The sequence below is a fragment of the Topomyia yanbarensis genome, chromosome 3 (assembly GCF_030247195.1).
Source record: "Topomyia yanbarensis strain Yona2022 chromosome 3, ASM3024719v1, whole genome shotgun sequence".
NCBI classification, from domain to species: Eukaryota; Metazoa; Arthropoda; class Insecta; order Diptera; family Culicidae; genus Topomyia; species Topomyia yanbarensis.
In genome coordinates this window covers 196,023,773-196,047,978 of record NC_080672.1, presented here as the reverse complement: position 1 = coordinate 196,047,978, position 24,206 = coordinate 196,023,773, and the positions used below count along the sequence as shown (strand labels likewise).

Sequence of the window (24,206 nt, the reverse complement as noted above, 5' to 3'; positions counted from 1 at the left end):
GTAGAAACGGAGTGGAGGCGTGGATTGACCTAACATTTGCCAGCCCGAGTCTGGCTCCAGGCATGGAATGGAGGGTAGACGAAGGCTACAGCCATAGCGATCATTTAGCAATATATTCAAAGAATGTTTGATTGACAATCAGTGATCTAGATCTGCGATTAGAAGTAATTTGGTGACCATTTCAATAGTTTTTAGCCTCTGAGGTATTACGATTGTACCGAATTATATGGGAAATTCCAGCGTATGCTAACTAACACCCCTGTAACTCCGGAAGTAAGAGTCAGAACCGAATGAAATTCAGCAGCGGTCAATGGTATTACTGTATCTTTCATTTGAAATCAAGTTTGTAAAAATCGGTAAAGAATTCGTTGGGGAATGGGTGTGATATTAGCTTAGGAACTTGGCGGGTTCTCCGGGGGCGTCATGAACCGTCATAGGTGGCCAATGTGGTCAAAGCTGCTTTGATTGATCATGAGTGATCCAGACCCGCAAACTAGAGTAATGTTACATCGATTTTAATATGTTTTACATCATTTGAACATCGTGGTGGTACCAGTTTATATGGGAATTTGCTGCGCGACCGCACTCTTCAACCCGTAACTCCGGAACCGGAAGTCGGATCAACTAAAAATTCAATAGCAGCTTATGCAGCAGCGTTATACCTTTCAGATGAAACTAAGTTTGCGAAAATCGGCTCAGCCATCTCTGAGAAAATTATGTGAGTTTAAATGACACACACATACACACACATACATACACACACAGACATTTGCCGATCTCGACGAACTGAATCGAATGGTGTATGTCACTTGGCCCTCCGGGCCTCGGTTAAAAAGTCGATTTTTACAGTGATTGCATAGCCTTTCTTTATATGAGAAAGGCAAAAATCGTTCGAAAAGTGTCGTTCAAAGCAGTCCGCAAGGAAATTGAATCTGCCAAAATTACGGAAGCAAACCTAAGCGAATTGTTGGATAAGCCCATATTTACTCACGATCGAATGTACGACAAAACCCCTGGGGGAGTTGTTATAGCACTAGCATGGACGGCTATGGGAGGTTCTGTGCTGTATATCGAAACTGCCAAACGCAAAATGCTCGAGTCGTTAACGACAACGCAGGAGGTGAAGCTTTCCAATTGAAAGGTCATTTGGGCGACCAAATCGTCAAAACGTGGCCATGACAGGTGAAATCTCGCTCATGGGTAAAGTTCTTCATGTTTGTGGTATCAAAGAAAAGACAATAGCCGCCAAGAGAAGTGGCGTAAATTGTCTTACTATGCCAGAAGAAAACAAAAGATTACACGGATCTACCCAAGTTCATCACCGACGGTCTAGAAGTGCAGTACTCTGATGTGTATAAAATAATGTTTCCCCAGTCGTCGTCAGCTGCGGACTAGATAAGCAGGGGCTTTCCGATTTCAATGAAGTTAGTTCAACGATTTAGACTATAAGTTATTGTTTATAATTACTATTAGGAGATTTATTGAGAAGAAAAACCCTCAAATATAAATATTTTTGTTACTTATTTTTTTCATTTTTGTGTAATCAATCGGATCATTTTGTGAAGACTTATCCTGCGATCGATGATCATGTTCGGTTCTGAGGTTACCAACATATGATGGCATGTACTTATCCTTACCCATCATCCAGAAAGCAATCGTTTTATCGCCCACCAATGCTTGATTGTGTAATTCAGCATGTGCCATCGAGTTTTCCATCCAGCGGCGATTGGTCACCGTATGAATCAGGTTCCCAATATTTCAATCCTCATCCTTTTTATGTTTTGAGAAATTCGATCCATTTGTCTGGAATTGTTATACCCAGCCGGTAGTCGAATCCAACACCACCTTCTTCAGTGGGTGGACAAAGCGTTGGAATGCCGCTCACGTCCTCCGCAATCGTGAACACATTGCGATGTAACTTGTGCAAGAACTCGCCATGGCTAAATAAATCAAACAGTTGGCTGTTCCACAAAGTCTATTCGCCTAGAGAACCATCGGGAAAGTAGCCCGAGTTGGTTCTAACTGATTCAATCCGCTCTGGATGCTATGAATGAACGACATCCAGCAGCATGAAGAGACCTTTCCCGTGTGCTTTATCAACCATATATTTCAACTCCTCTGGTGTGCCATAGCGGCTACTGGTGGCAATGAAATGGTGTTTTGCTTGAGAACTTTGATGCGAGGTACAATGTCATTTGCAACATTTTATATGTTCCAATACCATGTTCTTCAGTGGCGATGCCTAGGGGAACTCGTACATACGGAGCACTCGGGGTCTGGCTGGTATATTATGTCTGAACATATACTTTTCACGAGCCTATGGACGCCATACCCGCCGCTGATAGTTGACACCCAAACATCTCGGTGGAGCAACCATATACTTTGTCCATGGCGATAGTCGATTCACTAGCTGATCATCTTATTTGCGCACGATCGCCTTTATTTCGGGCACGTGATTTATAGCACAGGACCCATCAACGTTTGGAGGTAGGATTAGTTCACAATTGCTGAATGAAAGTTTTTTTGTACGGAGTGCCAGTTATCTGAGTAAGCAAAAATACATTTGAAAAGTTTGAAAACCTTCAATTAGTAATATACTCACTAAAATCATCGATCAAATAAAGCTGGTGCCCTCCTGAAGCCCATTTATGAGCCACTATACTGTTGTTGCGAGCAATATGGAATCCATAGTACTTGTAACCTCGCGTGAATTCTTCCATGCCACGTTTCAGCTGGCTTAGTTTATCGACCAATTACGAAGTTCTTTATTTCTAAAAATAATACACATACTTGTTTATAAATCTTACCAGGACCGTTGGCGAATGGATGCGTAATTAAAGTTGTATAACTAAAAAGTTCTACAACACTATGTCACAGTTGAGCACCCGTGGCTAACTGTACAGACCGGGAATGTTCGGTTAATCGACTCACGTACCACACTTTTAACCATCCGAAAAAACTACACTTTATTTGGAATTAGTAAAGTTAATTATAATTGATGCTCTACTGTTTATTTGAAATAGATACGTATGATGCACAGCGTGGTTTATTAGGTACTGAAACTGCCCTCGTATTCATTGCGATACGATGGGTCAGTGGTGAATATCGATCACGATCAATCCCGAGCGATGGGTGATCGTGCCTAATGGTATTTTATATATCCTACCTACTAGTGATAAGAGTAATGAAAGGCATATATAATATAATTGTGATGAAACGAGATCAAGTGATCCTCGTCTTGTGGATCATGTTTAGTGTTGCCAGACGGAGCCGTTTTTCTTGGCTTTAACATGCCACCGGCCTTGAAATCACTAGGATTTCAAACCTATCTAAAGCAAGTAATACTGTATACTAGCTAACTACCTTCTATACATTTCATTTCTGTTTGCACACTATTGTAAGAACTTTCATTTGCCATTGGGCTACTGGATCCAAATGTTGTGCTGTTATGGTGTTGCATTGACCGATATTCGCTTATCTCGACAAACTGCAGTCTGTGCTGCATCTGAACGTTGATGATTGATTGTTGACGACGTGGGTGTTACTGCGACAAACTGGAACTGGAACGCTTCTTCAAGCGTTTCGGATTTCTGTCGGGTATACTGCTACTTTCGGATTGACGGATGAACGTTGCTTAATGAAAGTTGGACGATTGGGTTGCTGATACTGCATTTCGATGTGCCTCTACTTCGACGGATGTTCTTCCACGGATGCCGTTGATGGTGAGTCGTTGCTGTAAAACATAGGGGGCTTTTTAAATGGAAATGATGAACATTTACAGGACTTGCCAGGAACGGAGGCCTCCTGGCCTCCGCGGGTGCCCTGGGTACCGATGTCGCCAACTGGTATGCCGGGCGGATGGGATGACGATGTTCACATGCTGCTTGAAACTGCTACAATGCTGCGTCTGCGTAGACGTTGGCCTTCAAGAACGGGTGATCAATCCATCTGACGACCTGTCGCTGCGTTGACAGCGAACCGAGAAACGGGCCCATTGCTCGGAGTACGAAATTTGATGAACTTGCAGCGTTGCTGTGACGATAATGAAGCTGTGTAACTAGAAGATAAGCAAGACCATGCACCGAAACCGTAGATAGAACATGCTTGACATCACAAAGGCAACTCTTCCAGGGTGATTGACGGGGTGGACTGGTGTGGACCGACGAACCAAAAATAATGACGACTGCCCCGGAAACCGGGACAGAGATGCAAGGGTGGCTATGGGGTATGAACATTCCTTAAGTTTTTTGCAATAGATTGATGAATAAATACTTCAGTTCGAATCGTGTAGGCCAAAGAGACGGTTGTGCTTGCATGTCCTCTCGTGTTTTTTTTTAAATTCATAGGTGCTGTAGTAGAGCAAATGTGCGCCCGGGTGGACGATTTATTGGCTGTTGTTGAGCAAGGGAGCAGTGCAGTGATAGTGAATGCCGTGGAAGAGGCGAGGAATGAAAAAGATTGGTCTTATGATCACAATTAGTGAAATAAAGTGAATTGCTAAAGAGTAAAGAGCTCGACGCAAAAAAATCTATAGTGTAGAGAAGCGGCGATTGCTTTTAGTGCTAGAATCAACGCAGTATGTGTGAAGTAAACCAACATCTGAGAGAGAGAGTAAAACGGTCAATCGCTATGTAGTGTTTGTGCTCGACAAGCGGAGATGGAATTGTGTACAGTCTATCAACACGATCTACACATTTCACCACTATTATGCCTGCTACGGGGCGCACGTAGTAGTGAGTGTTGGTAGTGTTCGCACGCGGGAGTCGAAGTGCAGAATTTGGACACATGCTACCAACACCAGTGGGTAGGAGAGGATGTTGCTGCATACGGAAGCGCAAACGGTGACTTCTTTCTTATTTATCATTCTATCGTTTTATTCTCTCTAGCACACGACATAGCGGGCCGATACTAATAAGCGGACTTCAACCATGTAATCTTTGCATGTGGGTTAAAATATATGTACGGATAGTGCTAGGTGGGCTAAAGCACTACATCTTTCCAAATTGTTTCTGTAGTGGTTCGGCGCCGACATGGATACCAGTTTTCTTTCATAATTTATTAAGCTGACCAGAAACCAACATTTCACCACCACATGTTTGAAGATTTTGAATATCTAATATTAAATTTTTGATATGATAGAAGATTCTCAATATACTTTACACATACACTGGTTTTACATTTCATATAGGTCTACCGTTTAAGATGGTGCGATGGCGCTGGGTGTCTTTAAAAAACCGAGGGAGCATCGGTCGACTCGTTAGATTGTCGCGATTCGGATTGTGCGTGGTAGATGGTAGGGGAGCGGTTGACCGGGCGGACTGATATTTTGGGGGGGGTGACTGCGGTTTTTTGCCACACTACCACACTGTGCTGGGGCAAGGCAGAGGTGTAGGTTTTACCATGATAGCTTACATGCGGGTTTCGGTTGCGATGAGGAATCGCGGGATGCAGCCAGTTGACTTAGGTTTTTGTATGTATGGTTCAGTGAAACCCGCGAAGTGAAGCAAAAAGAAGCTGCTGCGAGAATAAATAATATCCCATCCTAATAAATATGTAAAATATTTTTATGTTAATCTTTTCCATTATATTCATCCAATACTTTATTTACGTTTATTCATATTATTTTGGTCCTTTTATCAAATATCGTTCCATTTTATTTTATTTTTTTATTTAGTCTATAGGAGCCGTCGCATTCTAGGTGTTACTTACGTTTAGTTTAGTTTGTTTGTTAAATTAGTTCAAATAAGTACTTTTTTAATCCATAATAGTATGCAGGTTTCATGTTGACTATATTGCTTGAATTCACCATATTTATATTAGGTTTTCAATGTCTACACTTCATCAGCAGTAAATACACCAGGAGACTAATAAAAAAGGGGTCTTTATTGCACTGGTATCATTTATTTTCAGCAACATATGGATTGTCTCTATCATCAAAATATTATTATATTAATTAAATTCATGGTATACGTTATATTAATTGCATGTTGTTATATGATATTCATTATGAATCATAATTTCCATTATATACATTATCCTGATAACATGAAATGCTATAAACACACTATATAACAATTGAATACTGGGATGGGATGGGAGCAACAGGGTATCATACGAATTGAGGACTGGACGAGGGAACGTGGATAGCCAGCCCAAGTCACTTGAAGGAAACTTGTTTTCTTCAGAAGGTCTTATAAGAGTTTGACGCACCCTTCTCAAAACAAACCATCAGGTGGGTAAAGCATGTAAGCGAAATTTTTTACCTTTTGACTGGAATATTATTGTTGAAAGGGACTCTTTTCCTACTTTTTCCCCTGCGGGGTATGCGTAAGTGTCTCTGCTTACGGGCCCGTTCAACCCTTTTTGATTTCCCTTTAGTAACAGCAATAATGTGAAGGTTTCACGATAAAATATTTCGGGGCTACTGTAAGTCTACCCGCATTCACTGGAAAAACCTTGAGCTGATGGTGGCTTCAAAACACATCATCATAGATTGATGAATAAATACTTAACTGGGATGCGGAGGACCTCCCTGGAGAGACCTCCGCGGTGCCGCAGCACCATCGTTGGGAGGGATTCAGTTCGCCTCCGTAGGGGACTTCTCGTCGTTGTCCCGTATTGGAAGGACGCAAATTTTTGAGATACTCCTTCTGAAGGTGCCATCCTTGGTCCGGACAGCTACAACTCGAATGTTTCCATCTTCGCCCGTAAACAGTTCTGCAACTCGGCCTAACCGCCACTTCTGAGGAGGCAAGTTTTCCTCCTTTACTAGGTCCATCGTTCCAACTGTGATGTTGTTGCGTTGTCGAGTCCACTTTGTCCTGTTATGCAAATCTGACAGATATTAAGTCTTCCATTTCCGCCATAGTTGTTGTACGAATCCTTGCGTACGTTGCCACTGAGAGAGTCGATTTTCGGGGATCTCTTGCAAATCTGGTTCAGGAATCGCCGTGAGTGGTCGTCCCACCAGAAAATGTCCTGGGGTCAGTACAGTGTAATCATTAGGATCGTTACTCAAGGGTGTCAATGGACGAGAGTTTAGAATCGCTGCCACTTGCTGAACAATGGTGTTTTTTTTTTTTTTTTACAATGGAGAAGACCTTTATGTCCTAGCCCAGTACACGTGCTAACGGTAGGGTCCAATCTACCACACGGGGTGCACTGGGGGCGTGTCGGACTCGAATGGTGACCAGCCATTAATACCGACTAAACTCCATTGGGCTCCGCCATCATTCCTCCCAGGAACTACCTCTCGGTATTACTTCTGGGGGGATGGCTGTACTAAATGTACTCATTCACTCTCACTCGCGCGATCATACATCCTGTATGAGGCTTACTTGGGTGCTCTCTCAATCACACTTTGATTCACTCTCAAACACTCCCACATGAGGCTGACTTTTGTGCTCACCTTTTACGTTCCATGCGAGGCTGACTTGTGTGCTCACCTTACTCATTCCTTGCTAGGCTTACTTTTGTGCTCGCCCTACCCATACATGTGAGGCTGACTTGGGTGCTCACCCTATCACCTGGTTCACTCTCAATCGTGCCACTCTATTGTACCTTTGTCACTCCCTCTGGCATCCCATGTGGGACATTTTTCTTAGGCCCCACTTCTGACATACCATGCGAGGCTGACTTTTGTGCTCACCTTTTTCATTCCTTGCTAGGCTGACTTTTGTGCTAGCCTCTACCAACCTGTGAGGCTGACTTTTATGCTCACCCTTAACATGCAGTGTGAGACTGACTTGGATGCTCACCCTTTCACTCCTCTGCCACGCCATGAGGCATCGATAGCTTAGTTCCAACATACTACGCTACGACCCTCCCGTCTTGGCATGAGGCAGTCCACTTATACGCCTATACACTCACTCTTCTGTCTTGCTTCGGGGTGGCTGGGTTTACCCCTTACGCGGTTGCCATTCGCTGCGCCAACCTACCTCGGCATGAACAGACCATTCACTCTCTTATTTTGCGCTTGGCCTTTTTCGCTCCAGCTAACCAATCACTAGTTAGCCGTGCCCGCCGTCTGTTGCTCGGTTCGCCAGATTACCTGTAGCCTACTGGCAATCTGGATGGTAGCAGCCGAGACTGCGTTCCACTTCTCCACCGTTTGACACATCCGCTGGATAAGGGTATCCGGGGTTGTGTCCCAGCCACAGACGTCAAGCATTGCTCTTCTTTCGACGTCGAACCGATGACATACGAACAGTATGTGTTCGGCAGTTTCATCTACACCTGGGCAGTCCGGGCAGACTGGGACCTCCGCGTGTCCGAACCTGTGGAGGTACTGACGGAAACAGCCATGGCCTGACAGGAATTGTGTCAGGTGGAAGTGAACTTCCCCATGGGGTCTTCCCACCCAGCTCGATATGCTAGGTATCAGCCGGTGGGTCCACCTACCTTTCGAGGAGTTGTCCCACTCACGCTGCCATCTGGCGACCGAGGTCACCCTGGTGCGCTCGCGGGCTCCCCTATTTCCACGTAGCTCAAAGCACTCCTCATCTTCCCGAATGACCAGCCCGACTGGCATCATGCTCGCTATCACGCAGGATGCATCGTGTGATACCGTGCGGTAGGCAGATATCACTCTGAGGCACATCACGCGGTAGGTGCTCTCCAGTTTCTGTAGGTAACTGGTTACCCTCAGTGCTCTTGACCATGACGGGCCGCCGTACCTGAGGATAGATACGGCAACGCCTGCCAGTAACCTACGTCTACTGGCGCACACCTTTGAGCTGTTGGACATCATTCTCGATAGTGCCGCAACAGCAGTCGACGCTCTCTTGCACGTATAGTCGACATGGCTGCCGAAGGTCAGCTTGTCGTCTATAATGACTCCGAGAGACTTCAGACTTCGCTGTGAAGTGATCGCGACTTCTCCCACATGGATAACTGCATGTTGTGCCGACTTGCGGTTGTTGACGATAACTACCTCCGTCTTATGATGAGCGAGCTCCAGGCCTCTCGCGCTCATCCATTCCTCCACCGTGCTAATCGCGTGTTCTGCGGTTAGTTCTACCTCAGGAATTGACTCCCCGTAGACCTCCAAGGTTACGTCGTCGGCAAAGCCGACGATCTTGACCCCAGGAGGGAACTTCAGTCTCAGAACCCCGTCATACATGAGGTTCCATAGCACCGGGCCTAGGATCGAGCCCTGCGGGACTCCGGCTGTAATCGGAACCCTTTTCTGACCGGCATCGGTCTCGTATAGCAGTACGCGGTTTTGGAAGTAACTTTCCAGGATCCGGTACAGACCCACCGGTAGGCTAAGCCGGTGTAACGAGAGCGCGATGGCATCCCAGCTTGCGCTGTTGAATGCGTTCTTCACGTCAAGTGTCACTAACGCACAGTATCGAATACCTCGCCTTTTTCGTTGGATCGCTATCTCGGCAGTATTTATCACTGAGTTGAGAGCGTCCACTGTGGACTTACCCTTCCGAAAGCCAAACTGGTTGCTTGACAGACCGTCCGTACCTTCCGCGTACGGGGTGAGCCTGTTGAGGATGATCCTCTCAAGCAGTTTGCCAGTCGTGTCTATCAGACAGATTGGTCTGTACGCCGATGGGTCGCCTGGCGGCTTCCCGGGCTTCGGCAACAGCACCAGTTTCTGCCTTTTCCATCTATCGGGGAAACGGCACTCGTCAAGGCATCTCTGCATAGCTAGCCTGAACATGTTCGGGTTCGCTATGATCGCTGCCTTGAGAGCGTTGTTTGGAACTCCATCCGGCCCTGGAGCTTTGTTCATTGCTAGGGATTTAGCCACTGCGAGTAGTTCTTCATTCGTCACTGGAGCCACCATTTCGACCGTGCCCGCACTGTCTCGTAGTGCAGGTGGCCAGGGGCTTGTGGCTCGAGACGGGAAGAGTACTTCGATAATCGTTGCCAACCGGTCCGGGGACCGTTCTGGGGGTGAGGAGCCCCCTTTGGTCTTGGCCATCACAATCCGGTAGGCGTCACCCCACGGATTCGCGTTGGCACTCTCACACAGGTTGTCGAAACACGCTCTCTTGCTGCTTTTAATAGCCTTGTTAAGGGCTAATTTCGCAGCTCGAAACACTTCACGGCGGTTCTCTCTTGCATCCTCGGTGCGAGCTCTTTGCATCCTACGTCTAGCTCTGAGACAGGCTGACCATAGAGTTGCAATCTCGGCACTCCACCAGTATACCGGGCATCTACCGTTTCTTGGCAGTGTTTTTCTCGGCATAGTGGCGTCGCACGCGCGTGATAGAACAGCTACCAGCGCATCCCCGCTTAGACTGTCGGTGTTGGCCTCCAGTCCCAGGGCCGCGATGAAAGCTTCGCTGTCGAAGTGATTGGACTTCCACCCGCGTACCTGACAGGGATCTCCCGCCCTCGGATGCTGCACACCATAGTTGATCTTAAAGCGGATTGCTAAATGATCGCTATGGGTGTAGCCTTCGTCTACCCTCCATTCCATGCCTGGAGCCAGACTCGGGCTGGCAAAGGTCAAATCAATCCACGCCTCCACTCCGTTTCTACGGAATGTACTAGCGGAGCCATCATTAGCTAGCACAGTATCGAGTTTCGCAAACGCTTCCATTAGCGCTTGACCCCTGCTATTTGTACAGCGGCTGCCCCACTCCACTGCCCAAGCGTTGAAGTCTCCCGCTATTACTACCGGTTTCCGGCCCACGAGGTCCGACGAGAGCCTGTCGATCATCCGGTAGAACTGTTCTATTGGCCACCTTGGTGGGGCGTAGCAGCTGCAATAGAACACGCCATTGATCTTGGCAATCGCCACACCCTCGGCGGAGGGGTGTATTACCTCTTGAACCGGGAACCTTCCCGTTGTACAGATTGCCACCATTCCAGACCCGTCCGACACCCAATTGCCGTTGCCGGCAGGGATGCTGTACGGGTCTGATAATAGGGCGACATCTGTCCTCGACTCCGAGACCGACTACCACAGCAGCTGTTGGGCTGCTGCACAATGGTTAAGATTTAGCTGTGTGACTCTCACGGCTTCTTCTTATTTAACTCGCCGAAGGGACACGAAGGTCCGCCCATAGCATGTTTATGGGCTTGCTTCTTAGAGGTGCAGATAAGGCACTTATATGCCTTAGTGCACCCCCGCTCTTTATGCCCCTCCTCGCCGCATCGACGACATAGCTTACTCCTGTCTAGGCCTTTGCATTCGTAAGCTTTATGGCCGGATTCTAGGCACCGATAGCACCTGTCCACTGAAGGCGGCTGGGGTATACTGATAGGGCATACCGACCAGCCGATCTTCAGCTTCCCTTTCTCGGTTACCTTTTTGGCATCCGCATTGAGTAGCCTGAGGTAGGCTACTTGGGTGCCAGAGGGTCCGTCCCTCAATCGCACAGAGGCCCGCTCGATTGTGACGCCGCAGTGCTCCTTGACGGCTGCGACGACGTCTTCTGCGGTCGCGAACTCGTCCAAGTGCTTGCACTGGAGAGTTGTTTCCGCTCCTAGCGACCTGATTTGGGTGCCCTCGCCAAGGACCTCTTGAGCCAAGGCCTTATATATTGCACTTGATTGTGCGCCTCGCTTCAGCACCAGGAGCATCTCTCCCGTGTTGGTGCGTCTTACGCTACGCACATCCTGCCCAAGGGCCGAGAGGCTTTCGGCCGCCTTCATAGATTTAAGGACATCGGCGTATTTGTCCTTGTCGGTTTTTAACCACAAGGCTTCGCCTCTGTCCTTGGCCTTCCTCGCAGGCCGCGGTACCTCCGGTTTCGGTGCCGGCTTTTTCTTGGTAACCAGCGTCCAGGGGTTTGAGCCCCCCTGCCCCGGTCGTGTCGGGTTGCTGGTACCATCGCTCTCCACAGCGAGGTCACTCTCGCCCTCGCTTACCTCACCCAGACGGCGTTTGACCTTGACGGTTGCACGCCGAGTGGTGTCGGTTTTGGCACCCTCTCCTGGCGACTTCCTAGGGCGCTTCGCATTCGATGCCGTCTTGCGATTGCCCTTTCCCTTTCCCTTCGAGGGGAACTCGGTCGCCGCTCCGATCGACGTGGCTGCTCCGTAGAAGGTAAAGGCCACTGTCTGTGAACCTCTATTAACCTTCTCTCTTTCCTCCCTATTGGAGGCCACTGTCTGGGTTTCTCTGTCGGGCCTCTCCCGACATTCCACCCTCTCAACATATGCCTGCTGTTCCTGTCTTGCGACACGAACAGCTTTCCGGAGCTCCAGAAGGCTCAACTTCAACTCCTTGGCTATGTTCTGCTTTGCGCTAGCGAAGTCGATTATAGCATCGAGTTGCTTCGCTACTTTGCGCATCGCAGCTATTGGCCCCTCCGATGCATTGGTAGGGGTATTGCCTACCGCTGCTGGGGGGTCACTGGTGCTTTCGAGTGCAGCACTCATCGTTCCACTACTCTCCCCACGGGGGGGAGACCTCGCCAAACCACCTCTTGCGAAGGGATTTGGCACCTCCGTCTGTTTATTTTTATTTTTATTTGCCTCCATGTATAGTCCCACGAGTAGCGCGAGAAATATATGTCCGCCACGCCAGAGCTCCGCATTAGCGTGGTAAGGGACGCTTACTGTGGGGGTTGCCCAGGTACCCCACAGGCTCCGTTAACGATCGAGCATCTTTTTCACCCCCTCGATCACTCATCCCTCGGCACGGGTCGCTTCACGCCTTGGAATTGGGGTTATGCCCTACCTTGCTTTACGTGGTGATCTCGGCCCGGATCATCACAACCATCCTCCTTTACCAGGGCTTTGGACCTGTAGCTCTGGATCTCAATAGTTCCATGTACGTATGTTATTACAGACATGCTACTATTGGGATCCGTCATTCGCTAGCGGAGTTGAACAATGGTGTGTAGTTCATCGTATGTCAACGGTCTGCTTCCTATGGTCTTGCGAAAATGTCCTTTGAAGGACTTAACCGCCGCTTCCCACAATCCGCCGAAATTCGGAGAGCGCGGTGGGATGAATTTGAAATCTATTCCTTCTTCTTCCGATGACTTGATCATTTCGTGCTGAAACTGCTGGTTATACAGTTGCAGCCGTAGTTCCTCGAGCTCCCGATTTGCCCCAACGAAATTGGTCGCATTGTCACACATGACTAGTTGCGGTTTGCCACGGACTGCTACGAAACGTTTAAATGCCGCCAGAAATGCTTGCGTTGACAGATCTGCTACGACTTCCATGTGGACTGCCTTGGTCGCTAGGCAAACGAAAATGCATACGAAGGACTTCACCGGCGTACTCCGACGAACTGGATAGCGAATATAGAACGGTCCGCAAAAATCGATTCCAACTTTCAGGAATGCCGCTGCAGGAGTGACACGAACGGATGGTAAATCAGCCATTAGCTGCTCGTGGACTTTGGGTTTGTTGCGAAAACATTGAACACATCGATGGATGGTCCTACGTGCTAGATCGCGAATGCGAGTTGGCCAGAACCTTTCTCTGACCGAAGCTATGAGAAGTTGCTGACCGGCGTGAAACAGTTTACGATGATAATGCTCCATGACCAGCTTTGCCAGTGGGTGTTGATGGTGAAGAATCATTGGATGCTTACGATATTCTGACACTGGTGCATGAACTAATCGACCGCCGACGCGGAGAATACCATCAACTAAACGAGGATTAGACGAGAGCAATTTAGATGATGACTTTATTGGTTCACCTTTCGATAAAGCTGCTATTTCTTCAGGAAAGCTCTCGTGTTGAGCAACTCGAACCAAAATCGTTACAGCATCATTGTATTCCGTCGATGACAAATGTTCTAGACGCCTGCTACTGCGGTTGCGAGGCAATGCATTGTAAGCGAAGCGACGAATCCATGCTACTATCCGAACGAGATCCGGGAACGAGGATCTCAGCAAAAATATGTCACTTTGAGGCTTTGTTTGAACCGGAAGTGACGCAGATGGTTTTTCTTCTAAAAGAGAACTATCCAGCTCTGACTGGATAACTGCTGACTCTGGCCATGTAGAATGTGCTCGACATACCCACAGAGGGCCTTCAAACCACAGAGGTTGATACTGTAGTTGTGTGGGTGTCATTCCCCGCGAAATGATATCTGCCGGATTGTCTGCACCGGCGATGTGGTTCCACACTCCCTTCTTAGTGATATGCTGTATCTCTGATACACGATTGGCAACGAATGCTTGCCACCGGGAAGGTAACGATGATAGCCAGCACTTCACTATCATGGAATCTGTCCAAAAATATACCTTGCCGGGTGGTTCGAAACTACTGCATAGCTTTTCATAGAGATGACTAAGCAGTAATGCTGAGAAAAGCTCCAATCTGGGGATGGATTGTTTCTTTTTCTTCCGAGTGAGATCTTCTAGTGGCGCAACTCGAGATTTGGATGTAATCAACCGAACAGTGACTGACCTAAGGTACAAACATGCGCCGTATGCTACCTCTGAAGCGTCACAAAATCCGTGGATTTCCGTTGAAGCTAGGTTACTTCTGAAGCCCGTCCATCTTGGAACTGAGAGTGTGTCGAGAGCGGATAGATTCAATCGATACTCGACCCAGAAGTTCTGAAGCTCTTTTGGTAACGGATCGTCCCAATTCGATTTAAGCTTCCAAAGTTCTTGGAGGAAAATTTTAGCCTGTACGATGACTGGACCGATTAGACCAAGAGAGTCGAAGATGCGAGCTGTGTCGGCCAGTACTATACGTTTGGTGATGACGGTCTCGGTGCTCCAGTGCGGTACAGCAAATCGAAAACAGTCTTTGCCAGGCTCCCATATTAGCCCTAGCGTTTTGACTGTGGATCTGGACGAATCGAGTTCCAGTATGGTACGATCGTCTCGGAGATGAGGTGGAATAGACGAAAGAAGTTCAAAGCTATTGGAACTCCACTTGCGCAACTCAAACCCTGCCGAACTCGTAAGATCAATGAGTTCTGATGTGAGAACAGTTCCTTCTTCCAAGCTGTCCGTGCCCGTCAACAGGTCGTCGACGTAAAAATCCTTCTCAATGACCTTCGCTGCTGCTTTATGCGAGGTTGCACCATCACTTGCAAGACGTTGAAGGCACTTGGTTGCGAGATACGGCGCGGAAGCGGTGCCATATGTGACTGTGGTCAACTGGAAAATTCTCACTGACTCCTTCGGTGAATTTCTCCACAAGATCCGCTGAAGTGATTGATCTGCATCTGCTACTCTTACCATACGGTACATTTTAGCTATGTCCGCTACTAACACAAATCTCCAAAAACGAAAACGCAATATGATGGACAGCAAGTCCTCCTGTACGACGGGTCCTACCATCAGTCCATCATTCAAGGATAATCCCGACGACGAACGGCAAGAGCCGTCGAATACCACCCTTAGCTTTGTGGTTGTGCTATCGGGCTTCAATACGGCATGGTGAGGCATGTAATAGGACCATGCATCGCAATATTCTTGGTCAATTTCTCGCATATGACCCATGGACAGGTATTCCTGAATGAACTCGCCATACAATCTTTTCAACGTGTCGTTTGCTTCCAGTCGCCTTTCCAATCCGTGGAATCGTTTCAATGCTATGGCCTTTGAATCTCCCAGTTGCTCGATAATGTACTCCTTCTTGGGAAGCGTGACGACGAATCTTCCATCTGCATCGCGAACGGTCGTTCGTTCGAAAATCTCTTCACACGTCGTCTCTTCCACAGAATAGGTACTTCTACTGCTACAAGACTCTAGTTCCCAAAACTTCGCGAGGAGATCACGAAGATCGACAGAGGAACACGTGTGGGAAATAGTTTTTTGCAATGTGGGTCCGTCTTCTCATAACTTCATCTTTTCCTTCAGCAGCAGATCGTAGTAGTACTCAGCACCAATGATGAGGTCAATTGGTCCGGGGTCGCAGAAATTTGGATCTGCCAACGTAACACCTTCCGGAATGACGAGAGTCCTAATATTGACCGCCTGCATAGGCAGTTTGGAGGTGAGCTTCGGCAAGACGTGCAGCTGCACCTTCTCGGAATAGGAAGAAATGTGCAATGACCGAGGCGATACTGTAGCCTCTACGCTCTTTGTAGATTTGACTACAGAACCACCGATCCCTGCTACGGACAAGTAGCTGGCAGTCTCAGCCAACTTTAACTTTTGAAAAAGGGTCGTGGTGATGAAACAGTACTCTGAACAAGAGTCCAACAGCGCTCTAGCTAATTGAGCGTTTCCATAAATGTCCGACACGCGCACTAACGCGGTGGATAATAAAACTTGACGTTTTGTTGTGTAGATGTTGGCGAAAGAATTTGTAATGGGAGTGCGATCTGTGGTGGGTGGTGGGTGTGATTGCGAATGCGAATTTGTATTTGCAGTGGGAAATGAGCTTGTGGATGGTCCAGTGTACTGAGTCAGTGTGGCTTGGTTCTGGGCTTGTGGCTGTGTTTGTTGAGTGTTCGTTGTCTGTGGTCGATTCTGTACTCGTGGGACGGAGGAGTCATTCTGCGGGATTGACGCTGATGATCTTCCGCCGTTGGTTACTCCAGAATGTTTCTGATGACAATGCTGACAACACCCCTTCGTACAGGATCGAACTAGATGCGCAGGAGACAGGCAGTTCAAACACAACTGAGAGCGTTTCACCATATCATACCGCTCAGACACCTTCATTTTGATGAACTTCTGACACTTGAACGCTAAATGTTGACCTTCGCCGCAGAATGAGCACCGATTAGAAGATTGTACGGATGTGTGAGTGACAGTAAACTTGGGCTTCTTCATCTCACAATGCACAGGCTTTGCTGGTGCTATAGATTGAAGAACGGAACACTGATTCCGAAGAAACGTCATCAAAGCATCGTATGTGGGGACTTCCTTCGAACTAAAATGTGCCTCCCAATAGCGCAAGGTTGATTGATCTAATCTGGAGCACATCATGTGAACTAAAATTGTGCTCCACTGGGACGGATCTTCTCCAACTTTCTCCAACATCTGAAGGTTACGATCAAATGCACTAATAAGTTGGCTCAATGCATCGTAATGCTCACGCTTTATTGGTTCAATGGCAAACAAGGCATCGAGATGGGCTTTAACTATCAACTTACGGTTTTCATAACGCTTCTTGAGCAAATCCCATGCGATCGAGTAGTTGGCTACAGATATATCTATCGTGCCAATCTCTTGCAATGCTTCACCAACCAGCGACGATCGCAGGTACGAAAATTTATCGATTGCGCTCAATTGATCGTTGCGATGAATAAGGCTCAGAAACATGTCACGGAAGGTGACCCAGTCGCTAGTTTTGCCTCCGAAACTAGGTAATTTCGGGCAACTTTACTCGCGACAACGAACAAGAAGGAGCCTGTGCTGGAGCTGGCAAAACATCAGCTGGGACCGGTATTGATGTTCCTGGTCTCAGGGACTGCAGCGATGACTTCAGCTCACAGTAAAGGTCTTCAGCGCTCTGAAGGATCTGAAAATTGTCGGCCTCGCGCCTTTCAGCAAGAGCTTCAACACGAGCATTACGATCTCCTGGTGTTTCCTTGGTATCGAATGCTTCCTTATCATCGTCTTCGTCAGCTAACAACTCGATTTTTCTCCGCACCGAGTAAAATTTCTTCATCGCGGCTTCCAGCAGCTCTAATCGACTATCAACGTGACCGGCATGCCTTTCAGGTTTGAATTTTAGCAGAAACTGCTTTGCCCCGTTGAATGTGCTTTGTAACTGTCACTCCTGTCGCTTCAAATCTCTTAGTTCACTGGACATTTTTATTTCATCCACTCTCGTACTATTTTCAATTAATATCACTTCTACACTGCACTCCAAAGATTATTAATGTCATTCACTTTTTACACTTCACCTTTTCACTCGAACGCCGCGAACCGCGACTCTACTCGACGTCCCCAAGGTGACAGAAGACTGAACAACCCAATAAAATTGACTGCAGCGAGGGGAACTAGCCAGATGAGTAACAAGCCAAAAAAAATGCCAGCAGAACCAAGACCAACCGTCAATCTCAAACTCAGGGATCACAAAATTCGCATGCAAAGGAAAAATCCTTTTATCTCCTCCATTTTATTTTTACGAACCACCCTACTCATCGGTGCACGTCTCATGCATGACGCCACCACAGATCACATGCAACAGTACTTCCCTTTTTCTGGTTCAGATGTTGATCCTGGTTCCTCCGTGTGTCGAAGTGAGCCTTCCAAGCGCTCCGAAGCCCTGTGCACTTAGCTCTCCGTCGCTCTCCGCCGTCCCGATCCGTTTGGTACAATGGCGGTTTTCAGCCAAGTGCGTTGAAACCACAATTGCGATGGTGGATTAACTGACGCCACTATTGTTTCAGACCGGCACTATTGTCTCACTTTGTCACTTTGTGCCCTTTTAGACAGTGGATCACAATCAAATTTCGTTTCTGAATCATTGTGTCAACGCCTAGCATTGAGGCGCAGTAAAGTGAATATGCCAGTTAGTGGCATCGGCCAAGCCGTTGTGAAAGTGCGATATTCAGTGTCAGTGCAATTATCATCTCGTTTCGGATCACTTGAGCACAGTTTGGACTGCCTGGTGCTGCCAAATCTAACCGTCAATCTGCCAACTAGGACGGCAGACATCAGTGCATGGAATGTCCCCAAACACTTGCCATTGGCGGACCCACAATTCAACGTTTGCAATGGCATTGACATCATCGTTGGGGCTGAGCTGTTCTCCATGATCCTGCAAGCGGAGCAAATCTGCTTTAACGCACACCTTCCGGTTCTACCAGCCTGGAATACATCATCGCCGGAAAAGTACCGACCAGTTCACCTACATCTGTTACGTGTCTAGTTTCTACTGTCGAAAGTCTAGACGCTCAAGTTAAGAAATTCTGGGAAGTGGAGAACTTCGATCAAGGTAAGGTTTACACTGCCTTGGAACAGCAGTGTGAAACCCATTTTGCAAGGACGCATAGCCGGAATGCTAAGGGACGCTATGTAGTGCGGCTTCCTGTTCGCCAAGAAATGTTTCCTCTAATTGGCGAAACGTGGTCCACGGCCGCTCGAAGACTCTACGCTGTGGAAAAACGCTTCCGTGCCGACGATTCTCTTCGCTCCAGTTACGTGCAGTTCATGGAAGAATATCAGCAGCTCAATCACATGGAGGAGGTGCAGACTCGCGTCGCGTTGCCCCAGTTTTTCTTGCCCCACCACGCAATCTCTCGTCCCGATTCATCAACCATAAAAACAAGAGTCGTGTTCGATGGATCACACTAAATTTACTGGAAAGATGACGTTTTGGACAGATTCCACCATTGTTCTTCACTGGATAACTTCCCCACCTTCTACATGGAAGGTATTCGTGTCAAACCGCATCGCAGAAATTCAACGGCTTACTAAGAACTTCCAGTGGCGTCACATCCCTACCACAGACAATTCAGCAGATCGAATATCAAGAGGAGCAGAGCCCCAGCAGCTACTGCAGGGTATTCTTTGGTGGAGTGGACCACCTTGCCTGTTACTTTCAGCGGAAGATTGGCCAGATTCAATTTTCGCATTGTCACCATCTATGATTGAGCAGCAAGTGACCGAACGCAAGTCTACCGTGGCCCTTCATGTGCATTCTCCTGATGATTCACTGATCCATGCATATTAGGAACTTGCTCCACTGCTGAGGATTACAGCTTACTGCAAGCGGTTCGCATTTAACTGTAGAGCTGCCAAACAAGATCGTAATTCAGGAAAGATAACGCTACACGAATACGATAATGCTCTAAAATCGCTCATCAGCCTATCGCAACAAACTGCCTTCAGCGTGGAGCTGCAATACTTGCGTTGTCAAGATGGAGGCAAACGTTCACTAAGGGATGCTCAATTTAAGTCTCCCATCAAGAACCTCGATTTGATGTTTGATTCAATTGGTCTACTTCGCATCCATGGACGTCTTTCGGAGCTACCAGGATCCTACGATAGTCGTTTCCCGATGGTCTTAGCGGCTGATCATCATCTCTCAAAATTGATTGCAAGATCGATCCATCATCAAACACTTCATGCCGGACCTACGCAACTACTCGCGACAATCAGGCAGCGCTTCTGGCCAGTTAGTGGCAGGGACCTTGCTCGAAGGACAGTCCACCATTGCGTGACGTGTTTCCGTTGTTGTCCAAAAGTAAGTGAGCAGTACATGGCACCATTGCCTGCTACACGCATTACACCAGCGAAAGTTTTCGAACATACGGGGCTGGATTACTGTGGGCCGTTTCTCGTTCGACAACTTGCGGGAAGGGGCGCTTCGGTAAAAGTCGGGGTCGCAGTGTACGTTTGTTCGCCGTAAAAGCCGTGGTGCTAGACATCGTCGCCGGGTTGTCAGCAGCCGCGTGTGTCAATTCGCTTAGACGCTTCGTCAGTCGAATCGGTCGCGTTCGCGTAATACACTGCGATAACAGCACCTCGTTTTTCGGCGCGTTTCGCGAAGTTAAGGAGATGCGACAACAATTCATCGAACAGCTGAAATCCAGTCATTGGGCGAACGAGTGCTTGGAGAAAGGCATTGAATTCCAGTTTATTCCCCCGCGAGCACCGCACTTCGGCGGGCTATGGGGAGCGGCAGTGAAGGCGTTTAAGCACCATCTATACCGCATCATGGGGTCTTCACCGTATCACTTGGACGATCTACGCACAGCCGTCGCTCAGGCCGAGGGCATCTTGAACTCTCGACCCTTAACACCGCTATCCAATAATCCAGAAGATCTATCCGTGCTCACTCCAGCTCACTTTATTCTGGGCGAATCTGTCTTTTGCCTCCCCGAACCAGATCTTTCTAATATTTCCATTAATCGCCTTTCCCACTTCCAGGCGACTCAGTGATCCACCAACGATCTTTGGAAACGCTGGTCAAAAGAGTACATCAGCCTTTTGCACCAACGGCCAGCCAAGTGGCGGAAATCTCCTACCGAGTTCAAAATTGGTTCGATGATTATTCTGGAAAAGGACAACACTCCTCTCCAACAATGGCCTCTCGGGCGCATTGTGGCTGTCTATCCGAACAAGGATGGAATCGTGCGGGTTGTAGACGTGCGAACGCAAGCTGGCATTCGTCGTAGAGCCACCACACAGGTTTGCTTGCTGCCCATTGAGGAACCGCAGAACGAAAACCATGTTGATTCCGCGCAGCCGAACATCGAAGAACTACCTTAGCATGCTTTCGGTTGAATGCTACGCTTCAACGGGGGCCGGGATGTTGCGGAACTTGATACCTACTGCATACTTACCTTGATGAAACCACCTCAAATTACCTGAAACAAAACCTAAAATATAAATAAACAAAACCAATGTAAAATATACTCACCTACAATACACTTACCTTGCCTCCGCTTAATCATGACAGCTGAAAATGAAACACACGCACACTCACACACGCTCACATCCAACATGTAATGAAGGTAGGAACGGAAACGAAAACGAGAATTATACTTCACTTATCACTGAGAATTCGACGAGTAAAGTGCGTTTTTGAAACCGTCCGAAACCCAGTTTTTTTCGTGCTGATCTCGCTACTTGTTCCGCGTCCGGGAAGTGAGTTCACTAGGAACCTGTAAGGCCAGACAGCAGCCGGTGATATTACACAACAATAACCGTGTGTTAATTCGAATATTCGCGTGTTTTTAGAACGCGTTGCCTAGTGAATATAAGCGTCATATTCTATTGGTCCATCTGAAGGCATGAGTTTAAGCTGCTGGGATCAAGGGTAGCGACTTCCGGACGTGACCGATTCATGATCACGCGAGCGGTGGATTAATGCATGACATCGCGTTTGTAAATTTAGTGCTAAAGCGTTCATTTGATTACCGGAGTGTTGTAGTGTTGGCGAGATTGCGGTGTAAAAATGTATGGATGATTGCAATTGTATATACGCGTTTGTGACCAGGTTTGTGTTATCGCGAAAGCCACCAGCGTTTTTACAATTGGAATGAGAAAGAGAGATTGTGAGTGTATTCAACGCTTTTTTGTGAAAAGGGCGATACTTACAAATGTAAACATAAGGCTTTTTTCATACATGCGAATGAGGGCTTTAAAGTGCAACAAATTAACCGAAAAATTTGGATTCTACGATATTGCTTTCTTAAACTACAGCAAAAAAATACATCGGGCCAAACTGTATTTTTGTTTGTTTATTTAAAGTTTCGCCCTCCACGCTCCATGCAAACAAACAGGGCGATAGTTATTTTGCTAGCAGTTTAGAGGTAAAACTGTATTTTTCATATTTTTTAGGATTATCAAGCTGATACCAGCTGTAAATAGTAACAATGATCGCTATTGAAAAAACCCGGACGGAATCGGTGGTGTAAAACGGTAGTTATAGTAAAAAACATAAGGGCGATACTTCAATGCTGATAGGTGGGACCGAAAAAGTAAACAATTGCCAAAGGGGCGATACTATCATTTTGTCGATTTAAATAGCAAAAACAAATTTTTATTTAATAATTTCAAATACTTTATGAAGTTTTGGGTTTCGATCACTGAATCATGCAATCTAGAATGTAAAAAACACAATAGTTCTTAAATAGGAAATAAAACCAAGTCTGGAAATATTCACTGTTGATTTTCTTTGATTGGTGTTACTGCTAGTATCGCCCTTTTCAAGAAAAAGCGTTGTATTGTGTTAATGAGTGCTAGTATGAACTTAATTAAAGATATAGTAATAAAAGGAAAAATAGCACGCCAAATAAAGAAAAAAGGAATGAAAAGAGCCTTTTATCCCTTCTCAATAGAAAGGTATTGCAATTGCTCTGAAAACTGTTTAACCGAGGCCCGGAGGGCCGAGTTACATACCCCATTCGATTCAGTTCGTCAAGTACGGCAAATGTATGTGTGTATGCATGTGTGTGTATGTGCGTCTGTGTGTATGTGACTACAATCTCACTCACTTTTCTCAGATATGGCTGAACCGATTTTCACAAACCTAGCCTCAAATGAAAGGTACAGCGCTCCCATGCTATTGAATCTTAATGGATCCGACTTCCGGTTCCGGAATTACAGGGTGATGAGTACGATCACGCAGAAAATGCCGATTTTAACAAATTATACAATGAATGTATAAAGGTGAAATCCTACAATGAATGTATAAAGGTGACATTCATCCTCAATGTAACTGCATTCTGCTAAATGACGGCGAGTTCGACTCTGCTCTGCACGCTTACTTTGAGAAATACAATAGACATCGCCCACTGCCGGCAAACAGGTCTCCAAATACATCCAGGTTTTTTTACGCGGGGGATACGTACCGCGTAAAAAACCGTGTTAATTGGAAAATCCGCGTAAAAAAACCGCGTTAATTGGAAAATTCGCTTAAAAAAACCGCGTTAATTCGAAAATCCGCGTAAAAAACTCTCAGCAAAAGACTTAGAATATTTTTGGAAGTATTTTTGCGCGGATTTCGCAATTAACACGGTTTTTGCGAAAAACATTCTATCTCCTTTTGAATGCAAAAGACTTAGAAGATTTTCGGAAAGATGGAAGAGACAGGTCTTTTTTTACAATGGAGAAGACCTTTACGTCCTAGCCCAGTACACGTGCTATTGGTAGGTGTCCAAGCTACCGCACAGGGTGTACTGGTGGCGTGTCGGGCTCGAATGGTGACGCTGCCATTAATACCGACTAAACTCCACTGGGTTCCGCCATCGTCCCCCCCAGGAACTACCTCTCGGTATTACTTCTGGGGGGATGGCTGTACTTTGTAACCCGTCAGGGTAACAATTTAGCACTGGGTGGAAATACACCCTTTCGTGTGTACTCTCTCCGTAGAGTGCATTGTTTACGAAAATTTATGCTCACCGCTGTTTCGATACCGTTCACTTTTCTTGTAAATTTTTATATAGTTTCGCGTTTGTGAACGGTTTTGTGCGTTCAGATAGGTGTAGCAATTTTTGTTTGACAATTGTACATAGTTAACATAGGGCTTAGATAGGCCACCGCTCTCCTACTGCTGAAATACCTGTACTGGCTATGCTGCACATGGGTGATAACAGCTATGCGGCGGTACGGTTTTTTGGTGTTGGTATTTTTCGGTCGAGGTGGAAGGCGGCCATCGTGTGAGAGGAGTAAGAAAGTGACGGACCCCGGCAACGAAAAGACGTCCAGAAAATTGTTGATTTATTTCGGGACAGTTTCACGCCACCGTAACCAACGTTCAGTGCGCGTGTGCGACGGTCGATTTCCGTCGAAAGTGCCGGCCCATGGTCCGGGTGCTCGTTTGTGGTGCTGGATCGCCGTCGGGGGAAGCTAATCACCAAGGAGCTTTCGCTTCCCCAGCTAACCGTTAAGGATCCGACGCACCCA

At 47.1% G+C, this 24,206-nt stretch overlaps 3 protein-coding genes and 1 pseudogene across 3 annotated transcripts; 2 read left to right on the top strand and 2 right to left on the bottom strand.

The window, feature by feature from the left end:
* Positions 1-1,774: 1,774 nt before the first annotated feature.
* LOC131687551 (1,4-alpha-glucan-branching enzyme-like) lies at positions 1,775-2,788 on the bottom strand (annotated as a pseudogene).
* A 10,000-nt stretch (positions 2,789-12,788) lies between these two features.
* Positions 12,789-15,137, bottom strand: LOC131687550 (uncharacterized). The gene has a single exon (XM_058971641.1). It carries the CDS (start codon positions 15,135-15,137, stop codon positions 12,789-12,791), a length of 2,349 nt encoding a protein of 782 aa, XP_058827624.1.
* Positions 15,138-18,354: 3,217 nt separating this feature from the next.
* On the top strand, positions 18,355-19,145 carry LOC131687549 (uncharacterized). The gene is made up of 2 exons (XM_058971640.1): positions 18,355-18,611; positions 18,659-19,145. The coding sequence occupies exons 1-2, from the start codon at positions 18,355-18,357 to the stop codon at positions 19,143-19,145; spliced, it is 744 nt and encodes a 247-aa protein (XP_058827623.1).
* A 13-nt stretch (positions 19,146-19,158) lies between these two features.
* Positions 19,159-21,065, top strand: LOC131687548 (uncharacterized). The gene is made up of 4 exons (XM_058971639.1): positions 19,159-19,452; positions 19,525-20,037; positions 20,154-20,652; positions 20,770-21,065. The coding sequence occupies exons 1-4, from the start codon at positions 19,159-19,161 to the stop codon at positions 21,063-21,065; spliced, it is 1,602 nt and encodes a 533-aa protein (XP_058827622.1).
* The last annotated feature ends 3,141 nt before the right edge of the window (positions 21,066-24,206 follow it).

Coding starts and splice junctions, on each gene's coding strand:
- LOC131687549 (XM_058971640.1), top strand. CDS start 18,355: ATGCCAGTTAGTGGCATCGGCCAAGCCGTTGTGAAAGTGCGATATTCA. Junction 18,612..18,658: donor GAGCTGTTCTCCATGATCCT/GCAAGCGGAGCA, acceptor CGGTTCTACCAG/CCTGGAATACATCATCGCCG.
- LOC131687548 (XM_058971639.1), top strand. CDS start 19,159: ATGACGTTTTGGACAGATTCCACCATTGTTCTTCACTGGATAACTTCC. Junction 20,038..20,153: donor GTTTCCGTTGTTGTCCAAAA/GTAAGTGAGCAG, acceptor ACTTGCGGGAAG/GGGCGCTTCGGTAAAAGTCG. Junction 20,653..20,769: donor TCCAGCTCACTTTATTCTGG/GCGAATCTGTCT, acceptor GCTGGTCAAAAG/AGTACATCAGCCTTTTGCAC.
- LOC131687550 (XM_058971641.1), bottom strand. CDS start 15,137: ATGTACCGTATGGTAAGAGTAGCAGATGCAGATCAATCACTTCAGCGG.